This window comes from Podarcis liolepis (assembly GCF_965112155.1).
Source record: "Podarcis liolepis genome assembly, chromosome: 13".
In the NCBI taxonomy this organism is placed as follows: domain Eukaryota; kingdom Metazoa; phylum Chordata; class Lepidosauria; order Squamata; family Lacertidae; genus Podarcis; species Podarcis liolepis.
In genome coordinates, this window is record NC_139573.1 from 6,469,403 (window position 1) to 6,485,910 (window position 16,508).

Consider the following 16,508-nt stretch of genomic DNA (forward strand, 5'->3'; position numbering starts at 1 on the left):
ACTCAGCTGAGTCACCCGAGAGAGAAAGTTTGCTTTTGAAAGTTCTGGCAATTCTCCCTGACCACGACTCTGAACGTACGCAGAGTGCCTTTCCCCCCAATGGGGGAAGAAGCTTGGATGAAAATAAAAAGGGCGAAAGGGCAAGAGGTCTCTAGAACGCCTTCCTGGAGGGAGACGGCTTCTGCTTACGAAAACGGCCTTGTCTCTGAGCACGTGCAGAGTGCTTCTCCTCCTCGCAAAACAGGAGGCAGCTTTTTATATTTTAAATGGACCCGGAGAGCGACCCGGCTCCGATTCCCTCCTCCTAGCCCCAGGCATGTACGAGGTGAGCTGTGGTTAGGGACAGAAATGCCCTCTGCATATGCTCAGAGCTGCTCATTATTACTGTTTCGTAGCTTCTGCTGTTTTGTTGTTAACAGCAGGGCCTGAAGCGAATGCCGTGACTGAGGGGCTGAAGGGTTCAGCCAGGACTGGGAAAGCAGGGGGCAGAGGAGGGGAGAGGAACCCCAGAAGGCTGCCTTATGCCAAGACAGATTGATGGCCCATTTAGCTCAATACTTCCTACTCTGGTTGGCAGTGGCTTTCTAGGGATCCAGGCAGGGGTCTGTCTTAGCCCTGCCTTATATGTGGCCTCAGATCAGTTTCCCCAATGTTCTTCAAAGCAGATTCTGTACTCTACCGCTGAGCTAAGAGGTTTTCTTGGCTCCTACGGGGATTCGAACCCACAGCCTTGGCGTTATTAGCACTGCACCTGAGCTAACTGCGCACAGTCCCATCTCAGCTGCCCCCACCAGGACAGCTTTCCGTCACACCCTGCTCCCCCCCTTTCTAGATTTATTCCCTGCGAAACGTTCCTTTTCACTGCACATTCATCATAATCCACACTCGGGGCGCAATCAGGAAGGTCACAAACAATCCTGTTTGCCCCTGAAAAACCTTTGGTGCGGCCACACTGCTTCACTCTTATCTGGTGAGCACCCTGCAGCTTTCTGCCGAAATCCCATCATTCTGCCTCAAATCTTCCGGTTTTATTTTGGCCCTGCTTCCGTCGTGTTACAGAATCAACTGAAGCGGCGTGACTCCACCGCAAAGGTTGTGTCGACACGGCGCATCACTTTGAAAGTCACGCCTTCCCGCAAAGAAACTATAGTTTACCCACTCACAGTGCTACAAATCTTCAGCAAACTACAGTTCCCAAGATTCCTCGCGGGGAAGCCATGAAGTTTTAAATTCATGGTGTGGATATGACCCTGTGTGCTATTCTCGTGCCCCAAAAGCCAGTGTGGGGCAGCGGCGAGAGTGTGGGGCTCCCCATTTGGCCACAAACCTTGCTGGGCGACCTTGAATCGCTGCTTCTCGGCATAATCTATCTCGCAGGGTCATTGTGAGGCTGAATCGAGGGAGTCCCCTTTATGGCACCTTGAGAAAAGGGTCAAATAATGAATGTGGCGAAAGGGACGAATGTTGCAGAAACATCACTCTGGAGGGGGCACAGCCCTTCCCGGCTTTTCTGCCTGGAAACTGTGACTCAGGCCTCTCCGGCGATGGTGTGACTGGCTGCACAACCGCAGCTGGGAGGCCGGAGGAGCGAAAAACAACAACAACTTGGCCTCTGTGCTTTTTTTCTTCTCCTCTCCAGATGAGGAAGTGCTGAGCAGAACGAAACTGGCTTCCTTGGAGGGTTCAGGGACACCCTCGAGCAACTCCCACAGAAGTGGGAAGAGGCCTCTGGGCTGGGGGGGTGCAGAGGCAAAAAGGTTCTGGGCCTGCCCCCTTTTCCCCGGCATGCTAATGAGGTCCAAGGTCCCTTCTCCATTGGCCGGTGGCTCATGCGTCCCTGTGAGCTCAGCCTTCCCCGGAGCTTTAAATGGGACCCCGGAGTCCGGGCTCTGGTCTCTCTTGGGCTGGGCGACTGCCACCCTCCCCTGGCAGCAGTGGGCAGGGGCCAGGAAGGTCACAACAGCTGGAGCGCAGGAGCTGCGAGGAGGAGGCAGATGGACTCCCAAACAAACAGGTGGGCAGGGAGGTCGCAGGCTAGGCCAGGGTTCATTCCTGGTGTGTGTGTGGGGGGGGGTCTTTCCCCCCACCCCAAGGTGCCTCAAACCTATTGGGTGCTGTTTTCCCCACCCCCCTTCCTCTCTCCTGGAGATCCACAGCAAAACAGCCTTGGAGAGGCATTTGAGGGTTTATGTCTGTGTGTGGGGCGTTTGGGAACAACTTGTGGTCTCCTCGCTATCGTTTGTTTTCTCTCTCTCCCCTAAATCACTTTCCTTGAGCATTTCTGCTTTCGCCTGGAAGGCTGCTGAAAGAAAGGGCTACATCTACAGCAGGCCCCCCCGGCCCCACAACCTCGCTCCCTCCAGATGTTTCGTACTACAACTCCCAGCGGGAACCAGGTTGCGGGGACGTTGCCCTAGATACAGCCGCAGGGATGATGTGGGCTCCCCTCTTCTCTCCTGTTGGGCTTCTTTCTTCAGAGGTAGGTCCCTTTTAGCTTGGGGGGGTGCTCACTCCTAAGCGAGTGGGTTTAGGACAGCAGCTTTGAATGTGGGTCTTATTTAAGGACGGGACACAGAAGGGGCAGGACTGTGCAAAACCAGTCAGAGCGATTGGGACCAGGAAGCACTGCGTGTCTCTGAAAGTGAGGGATATGAAAACCAAACTTGAGGGACCCAGGAAGGATTTTTCCGCTGCGATCAAACCAGAACCGACAGAACCCGGCGGCGTTTTCAGGCAGTGCGGTATAGTGGTTAGTGCGCTGCCAGAGACCAGAGTCTTTGGTCTGCTCTTAAGAGAGGGGAAGAAGACAGGTTGGCCAGGAATGGGGTGAAGGGAGAGAGAGAATTGCTGCTTTTTATAGCTGCTCCAGTTTGATCAGAAGCCCCCGACTTCTAACTTCACCGTGAACACTCTGCGACGGCGCCCAGTGATACCCGCAACCTTGCACTCCCTCCAGCAAGAGAGGCAGGAGGTGTCCTAGGCAGGCAGGGTGGGGCGACCAGAAGTTCAACAGGAAACAGCTGTTTGCAGCGGGTGATTAATGGAGGTGCTTGGAGTGAAAAGGCGAGATTTATTTCTGCAGATCTTGGTCATAATCTTAACAGGGACAGGCTGGCTGCTCAGGGCAGAATCAGAAAGGGGCTGGCTGGCTGGCTGGCCTTAATGTGTATAGGGCAGACCCACACTATTTAAAGCACGTCAGAAACTGCACCCCCCCCGAGAGACTCCTGGGAAAAGTAGTTTGTTCAGGAACTGGAACTCTGCAACGGGAAAAGTGCCGTTCCCAGAATTACTGGGAGGAAGTCATGTGTCTCTGCTTTGTGCATTTATCTCCCAGCTTCTTGTTCAAGGGGGTGGGTTAGTGGTCCTTCCCCCCCCCTCAGAAAACTAGGTTAGGCTGAGGGGGCAGTGACCGTGTCACCCAGTGAGCTTTGTGGCCGAGTGAAGATTCGAACTCGGATCTCCCAAGCCCTCGTCCGGCACTCTAACCACTATACCACACTGGCATTAACCGTGAGGCAGCCCTTTGTTAGGCACCTTTAGGTGCCGGGCGACAAGGGTCCTCTTCACCCAGGCCTTGAGCTGACTGACATCTGACACCCTTTGAAATCTGTTGTGGGAGAGGGGACGGTTGGTTTGCCGTTGTCCTTGTTTTTATATCCTTCTAATTTTTACTATGAATTCCGTGGGGTTTTTTGTATCAATATTTTGACGGGAAAGGTTTCGGTTACGAAGAAAGGGATGCGAAGAAAAAGAAACGAAAAACAAAACGGGACATAAATGCGTAGAAAGAAACAATATATGAATATATACAATGTAGAAAAAACACACAATGTAATGTACTCCCATGCATTCTGGAACGGATTTGATATTATTATCCTAATACATATGTAAACATGAATAGCCTGCTGTTGTAGTTTTATGTTGCGAAGATCTGTCCTGAGATCTGGCGGTACAGTGGTACCTCAGGTTAAATACTTTATTCATTCTGGAGGTCCATACTTAACCTGAAACTGTTCTTAACCAGAAGCACCACTTTATCTAATGGGGCCTCCCGCTGCTGCCGTGCCGCTGGAGCCGATTTCTGTTCTCATCCTGAAGCAAAGTTCTTAACCTGAAGCACTGTTTCTGGGTTAGCGGAGTCTGTAGCCTGAAGCATATGTAACCTGAAACGTATGTAACCTGAGGTACCACTGTATATGAATTGAATAAATGATTAAAAATAAAAATAAAACCACAGTCCGAGAGAACCCTCTGGCTAGGTAGGGAGTTCCCTTTCTGTTTCAGAATTTGAAGCAGGCCAGTCTGGGTTAACTTTTCCCCTCCCAACGGCAGGATTTATTGGCACCCGATATTCTAGTTGCCCTGCTCTGCTGCGAGGCAGCGGAGAGGGCCTAGGAAGCATGGGGGCTGGCGCCCCTCAGTTGGGGGGGCTGGTGTGGACTAATAATAATAATAATAATAATAATAATAATAATAATAATAATAATTTATTATTTATAGCCCGCCCATCTGGCTGGGCTTCCCCAGCCACTCTGGGCGGCTTCCCAAAAGAAATATTAAAATACTGTAATACATCAAACATTAAAAGCTTCCCTAAACAGGGCTGCCTTCAGATGTCTTCTAAAAGTCTGGTAGTTGTTGTTCTCTTTGACATCTGGTGGGAGGGCGTTCCACAGGGCGGGTGCCACCACCGAGAAGGCCCTCTGCCTGGTTCCCTGTAACCTCACTGCTAGCAGTGAGGGAACCGCCAGAAGGCCCTCGTCACTGGACCTCAGTGTCCGGGCTCAAGGATGGGGGTGGAGACGCTCCTTCAGGTATCCAGGACCGAGGCCGTTTAGGGCTTTCAAGGTCAGCACCAACACTTTGAATTGTGCTCGGAAACGTCCTGGGAGCCAGTGAAGGTCTTTCAAGACTGGTGTTAGATGGTCTCGACCAAGTAGAGAAGAACAGGACGCTGGGTTTGTTTTGACATGGAGAGCTAATCCATTAAGCCGACCTTCAGGCTTCCAAGGTCTGCTCTCCATCCCTGGGGAAGGCTCAGGGAGAAGTCGTCTAATCTCCCCGCTTCCTCTCCCCACCTGCGCAGGATGGGTGCTCCGCCGCCCAGCCCTCTGAGCCTGGACTACCTGGACGACATCGACCTGTTGCGCTTCGAGGTGAAGCAGGAAGTGTCCCGCACGGGGGGCAGCTTCTCCCTGAGCTCCACGCCCTGCAGCTCCGTGCCCCCTTCGCCCACCCTGGACAAGGCAGGCGACCCCAAGTCCACCCTCGAAGAGTTGTACTGGATGGCCACGCTCCACCAGACGCTGGCGGCGGCGGCGGCAGGGGGTGGCCCCGAAGCCCAGATGATGCCGGGTCTGGACGAGGCGGTGGAGGCTCTCCTGGGCGTCCCGGTGATGGACGGGGGGCTTCGGGGCGGAACAGCCCCACAGCTCCAAGGTTTCTTAGGGGCCATCGAGGGAGCCGGTGGGGAACAGCAGCAGGTGAGAGGGAGTGGGAAGAGTTTGGTGGGTGGGTGGGTTGAATTATGGGCGTTTGGGGGGTGGGAGACAGAAAGGGGGGGCTCTGTAAAGTGCCGAGAGGTTTGTAGGAGAAAGGCGGGAGAGACGGAAGGGTCCTTTTTCAGACCAGAGGCCTATTTTTCCATTCCAGAGTTCAGTAAAAGAAAGGTCCCCCTGAGACAGCTCAGTCGGTTAGAGCCGGAGGGTCTTAATCACAAGGTGGGGGGTTTGAGCTCCATGTTATGCGAAAGATCCCTGAATTTCAGGGGGTTGGGCTAGATGACCGTCGGGTGCCTTCCAGCGCTACAATTCTGGGATTCTAACATGTGCAACGTGTCGTACCAGGAAATAAACAAGCATAGGCCCCTCCCACTGCTGTAGTTCAGAGGGTTTTACGCCCAAGACTTTTACTGCCTGCTATTCGCTTTCCAAGCACTGGAGATGTAAAGACAAAGGCTCTTGAGCATGCGCAGAGCACCCTTCCCTTACATGCCTCTGAGAGCCACAATGTGGAGATCTACCAGAAAAGTACAGTGGTACCTCTGGATGCGAACGGGATCCATTCCGGAGCCCTGTTCACATCCTGAAGCGAACGCAACCCACACCCATGGGTTGCGATTCGCCGCTTCCGTGCATACGCGTGACGTCATTTTGAGCGTCTGCGCGTGCGCAAGCGGCGAAACCCGGATATAACGCACTCTGTTACTTCTGGGTCGACATGGAGCGCAACCCGAAAAGGCTTAACCTGAAGCGACTTCAACCCGAGGTATGACTGTAAATAAATATAAACAAACATAACATAAAATCATACAATTGTAGAGTTGAATGGGACCCTGAGAATCTCCAGGCCCAACTCCCTACGACGCAGGAATGTTTTGCCCAATATGGGATTCGAACCACCCCACCCCAAGTTTAAGAGTCTCACGCTCTACCGACTGAGTTATCCGGGCGGGGACAAAAGTTGGCAAGGGGTATTCACAGATAATTCTGCCGTGGAGATTTTCTTCCACCAGGGAGGCTGGTTGGTTACAGGGGGGGAAACCTGAGGGATTTCCTGATGGAAACGTCTCCGGAGGGATTTTCGGCTCTCCTACTCACCAGCAGTGGCGTAGCGTGGGGGGTGCAGGGGGGCCGGCCGCACCGGCCGCAACATCTGGGGGTTAGGGTTAGGGGGCGCAAATCCACGGGTTAGGGGGCGCAAATTACTTGCCTTGCCCCGGGTGCTGACAACCCACGCTACGCCACTGCTCACCGGCGTTTCTTCTCCCTTTCCTTCCCTTCCTTTACAGCTGTCCACGCTCTGCGACCGCTTCTCCGACGCGCAGCTGGTCTCCATGTCGGTGCGCGACCTCAACCGCCAGCTGCGCGGCTTCGGCAAAGACGAGGTTCAGCGGCTGAAGCAGAAACGGCGCACGCTTAAGAACCGCGGCTACGCCCAGTCGTGTCGCTTCAAGAGGGTTCAGCAGCGCCACGTCCTAGAGGCCGAAAAGTCCCAGCTGGCACAGCAGCTGGAGTCCCTGCGCGCCGAGGTGGCGAGGGTGGCTCACGAGAGGGACATCTACAAGGCCCGCTGCCAGAAGTTGTTGGGGGACGCCGGGGGGCACTGCGGCGAGGGGGCGGAGCCTCCGGCGCCTCAGCCCACCTCGATGTCGCATTTTTACCTATGAGCGGCTCCCTTCCTGGCGCGACGGACTGTGGGTGGGTGGGTGGGCGAGGGAACTCGGCGGGTTGCATTCTTGCCCCACCAACTTGGCCACTGGGGGTCGCTGTGGACCAAGGGGCTGCCCCCCTCTTTCCCTCCACTAGGGGGCGACATGAACACAGGCACTCCCCTTTTCCGACACCAGGTGGCGCAAGAGAACATAGGCCACCAGGCGAGGAGACAATCTCCACGGCAAAAGCATCTCTCAGGTCTTGGGGCTGCCGTGGCTCCTTCCCTCTCAGGGAACCCTGGGAACTGAAGTTTCCCATGGTTCCCGGTGGCGCCGAAGCCCTGTCGAGTCTGTTGTGTAGCTACCCTGGGAGCTCTTGGGCTTTCTGAGAAGTGTGCTTTCTGCATCGTTCTTACCTCCACCGCCAGGCAAAGGAAAAATAATAAAAGCCAGAGAGTGTGTGTGTGTATGAGAGAGATGATTGAAGACGGCTTCCATTTTCTCCCCAGAGCGACGGTGCATTGGGCAGTGATGTCGTTGCAGCGGGGCCTGGGGAGGCAATTGGGGTCACCGGATTTGGGTTCTTGGGGATCCATGCACCCCGCTTTTGAGCTCATGTCCTGCTTTGCAGATTTCCTCTTAGGGCATCTAGCCGGTCACTGCAAGAACAAGATCCTGGATTCGGCCCTGGGCTTAATCCAGCAGGCTGAGCGCCACATACAAAATATACAATTTCATATAGGGAAACCGGGCGGATGCCACAAAACCATTTGAGCCCATTTCCAGCAAGGAAAAACGTGTGGTGTTTTTTTTTTGTACACAAATAATCTCACATTCAGTAGCGGGGTTTTCCTTTGTGGCTCACAACTCCAGGCCTGCCGGGCTGGTTTTCGAGGTGGGGAGAAATGTGCTAACATAAAGGGAGCAGAGCGTGTGGGCCTAGCGTGGCGGGATAGAAATTTCCAGAAATGGGGAAGGAAGCACTTGCTGCGGTTGCTAAGCAACAGCCCCAGCATCCCTTCCCAGTCCTTTTCTCAGTCCTGGCAAAATGGCTCAGTGGAACTGAAGTGCAGCGGCCATGTCGTGACGGGGAAGAGAATCGCTGCGCACCCTTCTGAGGATTTGGCCTGTTTTGCAGGGAAATTGTTAGGGAAAGGGGTGATATCTAACAGTGCGTCTCAAGGACGCTTTTTGCTCCAAAGGGAGCCGCAGTCTCAGGCCTTCTTCCTGTCAATAACATGATATTTTAAGAGTTTCCCGCCCCCCACACGCTAATTCCTCCCAACGTCCCAGGATCAAATCCCCGTCTGGGAACCTCCGTTTTCGACAAAGAGTAGAAACAACACCACTGCAGTTTGTGTGTTCAGTCTTTCTTATTCCGAGAGTCCAAAGAGCAAAGGGCAAGCTAAGTTTTAAAGGAAGATGGAGACGGCGCCTTGGAACATATCCACGAGGGAAGGCTGGGAAATCTAGAGAGTCCACCTTCCCTACTGCCTGGAAAGGGATAATTATATTAATGATTTTTTTAAAAAAACTGCATTATATTAGGCAGGTACTATTACTATAAAAAGTGTCTGAGTGTGTGTGTGTGTGTGCATTTCAGTGCGATCATAAAAGAGTGCATGTTCAGAATGGAACATAGCATGCATGTAAAATATGGAAAGGAGATGTAATGCGTGGATTCAAATCTGTGTTGTGTGTGTGTGTCTGTGCGTGCTGTTGTAGCCACACACTTGCATTAGCTGTGCATGCAACGATGTGTGACAGGGTTTTATGTCTGCACAATGAGCGTGCCACACGTTTAAAGCACACTTAAAGGGCATGGCATGTCCCAAAAGAACCCTGGGAGCTTGTCAGGTCCTGGGATTCAATGGGGGAAGTCGGATACGTTTTAAATGTGCATTGAATGTGCTTTAAATGTATGGTGCCGTCAGAAAAGCACACAGAAACAGCGGCATTCAATCGAGCGCTCCCACAGCAAGGGACGCACAAACGCAATTTATTGTGCAGCTGTGCGCTGTCCCCTTGCAGTCATCCTTGCTGTTAAGCGCACTTAAGTTGAACCCTGCGCATGACTCTGAGCATGGACTCGCACAGGGGTGATTGTGAGTGATCCTTAGCGTGTGTCTGAATGGGTGGCTTGTGGTTTGCTTGCGCATGGGGCAGGGAGGTGGGCATTCGGGGAGAAAGCAGGACGGGGCGGTGGGCAAACGGGTGACTCCCAATTATGTGCGTTGTGTGGCGCAAATTTATCGCTCCCTTTGACGCACACGCAACAACGCCACCCCACCCAGGCAGCTGCCTCAATCTGTTTAGCTTTCCAATATTTTCTACTATTTATTTTCGAAACGACTCCTTTTCGCTCCGAGTGAAAATTCTGAGCCGGTGGGCGGCCCAGAAGGGGGAAATCAGAGACAGAAGATTTCCTGGTATGGATGGATTTTTAAAAATAATAAAAGGACCCTTTAAAAAAACAAAAGAAGGTAACAAAGAGTGTGGAGTTCTTTCAGTTTCTGCATGGTGCCTGTTTACAGCCACATAGTCAGGCCTGGCTGCTTTCTGAACATTTTGAAGAGAGAAGACTGTTCAGCGTTCCTGTACTTTACTCCCTTCTTGTGCTAAGATAATCAATGAGAGACTTTTCCCTTCTGCTCCCTGGCAATCTGATCTGGATACAATCCAATGGATAAAAGGCCCAGATGTGAAGAGACCTTGGCTCAAAGTCTGCCTAGCCGTGGTCTTATCACCTGGGCAAGACGCATATGCCTCAGTTTCCACATCTGTACAATGGGATGCTAAGAATGTTGGGTGGGCACTGGAGGGCTGTAGCTCAGTGGCCCAGCATCTGATTGGATGCAGAAGGTCCTAGGTTCAATCCCTGATTGGGGGAGAGAATCCTGCAGAGCTAGATAAACCAATGGCTTCACTTCGTGCAAGACAGCTTCCTGGCAAGTCGACTCTGCACGATGTTCACAAGCAAGGACTGCAAAAACGCCACGTATATTATTTCTCTTCTCCCTCTTAAAAAAAGTGCTGAATAAATGGCTGTGATTAATAATATAGTCAAAGCTCTACTGAAAGCATAGCTGGAAAAAACAACAGCCCACCTCCTGCAGGATGCATCAGTTTTGCTGAGTTTTGTCCATGGGGCCAAAGGAGATGATGAACCATAAGATGGGGTGCTGCCATACCTGAGCACAAGGTGGCGCCAGAGGACAAGCAAGCCCTAAAGGCTAGGGGATCCAAGGACCAGAATAAATAAAATAAAATTAAATTAAATTAAATTAAATTAAATTAAATTAAATTAAATTAAATTAAATTAAATTAAATTTTATTATTTATACTCTGCCTATCTGCATGGGTTTTCCCAGCCACTCTGGGCAGCTTACAGCATATCTAAAAACATAATACAGTGGTACCTCGAGTTACATACGCTTCAGGTTACATATGCTTCAGGTTACGGACTCCGCTAACCTAGAAATATTACCTCAGGTTAAGAACTTTGCCTCAGGATGAGAACAGAAATTGCGCGGCGGTGGCGCAACGGCAGCAGGAGGCCCCATTAGCTAAAGTGGTGCTTCAGGTTTAGAACAGTTTCAGGTTAAGAACGTACCTCCGGAATGAATTAAGTACTTAATCCGAGGTACCACTGTAAAAACATCAAGTGTAAAATGAAAGGAGCCCCTGTTTTGCCACAGACACTGTGCCCCCCACCTCCCTGCTTCCAGTCCTAGAGATGCAAAGGTTACAGAAGGAACTCTGCACATGCTCAGAAACATTTGTTCTGGGTTCCTGCCATCCCATGTGAATTTGATTCATCACAGCCTCTAACCCAGAGCTTTTCAAACTGTGTGTCACGACACATTAGCGTGTCGGCTGCAGTGTGCAGGTGTATTGCACAAACACTCCTTGTGCTCTTTCCAGGCTGGAAAAGGGTTAGTTTAACCTCTGGGTTGCTAGTAAAACTGAATTACTGTGTCGGAAAATGATGCAGCATGTCTAAAAAGTGTGTCACAACATGAAAAGTTTGGAAAGCTCTGCTCTAAATGCTTACGCTCTCATTCCTTTGCACCTCATCAAGAGGAACAAACCACTCCAATCTAGCCGTCGGAGATAATTTTTCATTGAGCGTTTTCTTGGTGAGCAAAATATCCGCATAGATTTTGGAGGCAATCAATGTGCCAACTCGCAAAGAAATGATATGCGCATCACTATGAACTCGTCACATCGTCAACTCAGATACCAAACGTTGCTTGGGATAACTGATAAGGGAATGACCTAGAGTTTTGTTTTATTTATACTGATTCCAAGGCATCATGTAAAAAGCGAATGACAATTGACTATCGTGTACAGAATAGTGTGATTATGTTACTGTAAGTTTATTTTAGGTTTAGGACAGCTTGAGTGGGTTTTTTCCTCATGTGGTAGCGACTTCAGTTTATTTCAGCACGTGATGAATTCTGAATTAGATATATACGGGGGAACCAAAATCTTTTAAGTGCTCAAGGCCTCTAAAGGACTCAATCTGCAACGGGAAGCCCAGAAGACCTGAACGCCGCAGTCTTCTCCCCTCTTGAAGTTCCCAACAACTCATCAACTCCCTTCCCTATTCCTTCCCTGAGAGATGGCAATTGGGGACACCCCCATTTTTTATTTATTTTTTGTTCCCGGAAACATCTGCTAGGAGGCTGGGCTGCAGATGGATGCATAATAGGCTGTTGCCTCTGTGTGGCGCCCCCTGCTGGGTAAATGTCCCCCCTCTCAGGAGGGTGACACAAAGACCGCCTGCCAGCTGCCTTGCCAGGCTGGTTCCTGGCAGCTCTGTAATTAGACCCCAAAGCCGCGGATCTCAGATCAGCCTGGCAGAACCGCTGAAGAAGTTGGCTGCTGTCCTGAGCCCCGGCGTCTCCTTGGCACTTTCGCCCCACACGATCCGTAGCCTTCCCTGACCCCAAGGTTTGCTTTCCTCCGTTACCCTCCTCTTCCTTCTCCCCCTCCACAAAAAGTATGACCAAATTGCGATTTAAAATATGAGCTATTGGTGGAGGGCAAAGGCATTTGTGCACAATGATACCCAAGATCGGGGGCGTGCTGGATGTAAATTGGGTCAGGGTTTACCCCACCCCCCTGCTCCAGGCCTGGGATTCTAGCAAAGGATACTGGGCTGTGATCTGAACTGCCTTTGCAACCCGGGTAGAATTGAGCTCTGCCCTAAGTGCTAAGGGATCGTGCCCATGCAGGCTCGCTTCAGAAACCGAAAGCTCCCCAGCAGGGATTCAAAGCAGCGCCTGCGAGGGCAAGGCTGTGATTCTCGAATGGTGGTGGTGAGGAAGAAAAGCGGCCTGCACGTGCTCAGAGGCACTTCGTTTATTGCTGCCAGAAGAGCCCGTCTAGTCCAGCATTCTGTTCTCACAGCGGCCGACTTGATGCCGGCCAGCAGGCAGGAGCCCTCTCACTCAACCCAGGCCTTGGCACATTAAAAACCAAAACGGTTGGTTAGATTTTCAGGGGCACCGAATTCCCCTCAAGGGTCTCATCCATTTTGCCAAAGATGCTGACACCCTCCAGGCTTGCTGTAGTGTAAAGGCATCTAGCTGGCCACTGTGAGAACTGGTAAAGGTAAAGGGACCCCTGACCATTGGGTCCAGTCGTGGCTGACTCTGGGGTTGCGGCGCTCATCTCGCTTTATTGGCCGAGGGAGCCGGCGTACAGCTTCCGGGTCATGTGGCAGCATGACTGAGCCACTTCTGGCGAACCAGAGCAGCGCACGGATACGTCGTTTACCTTCCCGCTGGAGTGGTACCTATTTATCTACTTGCACTTTGACGTGCTTTCGAACTGCTAGGTTGGCAGGAGCAGGGACCGAGCAACGGGAGCTCATCCCGTCGCAGGGATTCGAACCGCCAACCTTCTGATCGGCAAGTCCTAGGCTCTGTGGCTTAACCCACAGCGCCACCCACTTCCCTGTGAGAACTGGATTCTGGACTAAAAGGTCTGATCCTGTGAGCTCTTTTTCGTTCTTATATCCACAGCCCGTCATCCCAATCATACCCAATCGGCTCTTGGCTTCAACACCCCGATTAACAGAAAAAAGGGGGAAGATTATGGCAAAGATCCTTAGATTGCTTCTAAACACGATTGCTGAATGGATCCTCAGCATTCAAAGGCACTCTATCCCCGATTACCAGTTGCTGGCAGGTCAGGCAAGTGGAGCGGTATTTATTTATTTTTACTTCGCGGGTTCTCCAAGTGTCTGATGCCCAGTGGGCAGAATGAATACGCTCAGCTCTGCAGATAAGTTTCCCAAGGTCTTTCGCCCTGACCCCCTGCCAGTATCTCAGCTCTGCTATCACCCACCCCAGGAACCCTGCCGAGAGCTGTTGTGAAATTTGCTTTCTGCTTGCAAAGCTGGCCTGTGCCCAAGGCTGGCACCCTGCCCGGGCTTTTTCTCGTCGGAAAGGGGGGTGGAAGTGCCGTTCTCGGTAGCCACCCTGTCGCCAGCAATCCCATATTTGCCCTTTCTCCTCTTAATGAATATCCCTGTAATTAATATCTCTGCTCCCCACCTCCTCCCCTCTCCAGCCGGCCCCTGGGGGGGGGTTGTTTTTAGGACATGATGGCATCGAGGTGGGGGAACAGATGACTGCATTGCACATCATCTACGAGGCCTTGAGAAAGAGATAGGGGAGGAATGCACACTCTGTTTCTCCCGCGAGTCTCGCCTTCTGTTGAAAGTGGGAGAGATTGTGTTTTTGTTTTGCTTCTTCAAATTCCTACTGACAGTGTCCCAAATACAGAGCTTCCCCCAGCGGATGGGGGGCAGGCGTGGGCGGCTATCTGGCACGCTGATCGAGGAGGAAGAAAAGAGCTCTCGCTGCAGAGCCGACGTTTAAATTGTTCTGAAAAGGGCGAGGGAAGCGACAACCGCATCTATCCAGGAGACACCCCCCACTAAAAAGCTTTCATGGAATTGTAGCTTTGGAAGGGGCACCAGGGTCATCTAGTCTCACCCCCTGCAATGCGGGGTGAATCCCATAACCCTGGGATTAAGAGATTGTGCTCGGCCGACCAGAGCTATTCAAACTCTTTATCGTTAAGAAGGATGTCACAGAGAACAGAATATAACCCAAGACCCTGGAGATATAGCAGTTCGGGCAGACTGAAGGAAAAAATCTGGGTTTTGTTTTGTTTCCCATGCTTCTGGTCCTCATTATTTACTTATTTACTGGTATGCCCCGCGGAGGACCTTAAGGTCCACAAATGACAACATTTTGGAGGTCCTAGGTCGCAAGGTGGTTAGATTGGTCTCAACTAGGGCCAGGGCCTTTTCAGTACTGGCCCCGACTTGGTGGAACGCTCTGTCACAAGAGAATAGGGCCCTGCGGGATTTGACATCTTTCCACAGGGCCTGCAAGACAGAGCTGTTCTGCCTGGCCTTTGGCTTGGACTCAGTCTGACCCTTATGTTTCCCTCCCCTTATGGTTTTGATCTATGGGCTACTTTTAAAATGAGGCTACATTTTAAATTGCATTTTAACCTGTATTTTAAATTGTTCCCCCCTATTATGTTTTTAATGTAATTTTACTGGTGTTAGCCACCCTGAGCCCAGCTCTGGCCAGGGAGGGCAGGGTATAAATAAAACGTTGTTGTTGTTATTGCATTTTCTCCCACCTTTTTCTCCAAGGGGCTCGGCAGCGTATGTGGTTCTCCCCTTCATTTTGTCCTCACAACAGCTCTATGAGGTAGGTTAAGCTGAGCAGGAGTGTGTGGCCCGAGAGTCACCCAGAGAGCTTCATGTCCGAGTGAGGATTTGAACCCAGGTCTCCGAGGTTCTCGTCCAACACTTGAATTGCTACAGCACACTGTAGTTAATTTCTACAGAAAGAGGTCTCAAACTCCAGCCAACCTGCCCCCAGGGTGCCAAATCCTCCGGCCGCGAGGCTGTGCGAAGAGTCAGCGACGAGGGAATTACACTCTGCGCGCGGTCAGAAACACTCATTGCTGCTTCCGAGCGCGGACATGCTCTTAGGCTGAATTCTGCAAGGGGGAGCAAAAGGAAAGCTGATGGTTGCAAAGTCACCAGCAGGATACGCTGCACTTTATTAAGCTTAAATTTAAGCTCTGCAGAGTATGGAAAGCGCAAGTGTCAGCTGCACAATTGTGTATCGGAGCCGCAGTTACACTTATTTCTCCTTCTTCTGGCACCCCACCTGCACCCTTCATTTCCCTCCAATGACCGCAGTGCGGCCTAGTAGTGGTTGCCTTTTATCTCGTGGCGACAACCCTAAGAGGCGGGTTAGGCAGGGGGAGACCACGACCGGCCTGAGAGAACCCAACGAGCCTGACGCCTAGTGGAGGCTGACTCCCGTGCGAATCTGCCTTGGGGTTTTCTTCCTCGCTGGCTGCAATGCGGCACCCATTGGGCAGCCGCTCTGAGCATCCTGCCACAGCGCCACTTTCCGCTTCCTCCTCAATTACTTTCCCCGCCACAATCTGAGGCTTCTTCTATAGAGCACGCCGGCCAACTGAGTTCCCTCCAAGTCCCAGGACATCTTGCTATGCTGTTCCCATTGTGCTGGTCCAAAGGGACAGTTGTGCCAGGCTAGCAAGAGGTGGGTGGGGAAGGTGCCAGGGCAGGGAGCTCATCAGGCTGCCAGGATTTGCTCCCTAGGCATCTCTCTGGTACCTGTTGCAGAAATTTATGTATAGGTTGGGGGTGTTGCCCCTCCAGCAGATATCATGCACGTGCAGCCCTCTACCAAAACCAGCACAGTCGCTTTTGTGACTTTTGTGATTTGTCCCCACAAAACACTTCATCACAGTTTCTTCCTGTCTATTCAAAGGGCTTTGCTGCACGATACCAAATGTAAGAATTCACTGATAAATGCATCTGTGTACTGGCTCACAGGGAAAACTTCAGAAATTCATATAGACATGTGAGCTCAGCTCCTCAGCAGCCCCTCTGCCTGAGTGATAATTCCTGGCATCCTGATACCTGAGTGCCAGACAGGTAGCCATTCCAGAAATAGCAAACCCAGATGAAGACAAAAGAGTGTGATGAACTTGGCTGGGAAACAGGGAAATGCGAAGATCTTTTTCGTTACACTTGATGGGTATTTGGTGGAGGGCAAGGGGAACCATGGGGCAGGGTCCAGGATGCTCAGATTACGGCCACCAGACCTCCCCTTTCATGATGTAACCGTGATGTAGTTTGGGGGGGTGTAACATGGGGATAGCAGCTAATAAAAGTTTGGGTTCTCTTTTGTTCGGGGCTTCCATCTTGTTCCACCTGGTGGCAGGTGGGAGTCCTGTCGCAACAGTCTTCAATCAAGACCAAGCCTACTGGCTGCTG

The 16,508-nt window shown here is 51.6% G+C and overlaps 1 protein-coding gene across 1 annotated transcript; it reads left to right on the top strand.

Annotated features, from left to right (window-relative positions):
- Nucleotides 1–1,713: 1,713 nt before the first annotated feature.
- On the top strand, nt 1,714–9,635 carry NRL (neural retina leucine zipper). The gene is made up of 3 exons (XM_083473570.1): nt 1,714–2,014; nt 5,090–5,486; nt 6,794–9,635. The coding sequence occupies exons 1-3, from the start codon at nt 1,830–1,832 to the stop codon at nt 7,169–7,171; spliced, it is 960 nt and encodes a 319-aa protein (XP_083329696.1). The 5' UTR covers nt 1,714–1,829; the 3' UTR covers nt 7,172–9,635.
- Nucleotides 9,636–16,508: the final 6,873 nt, after the last annotated feature.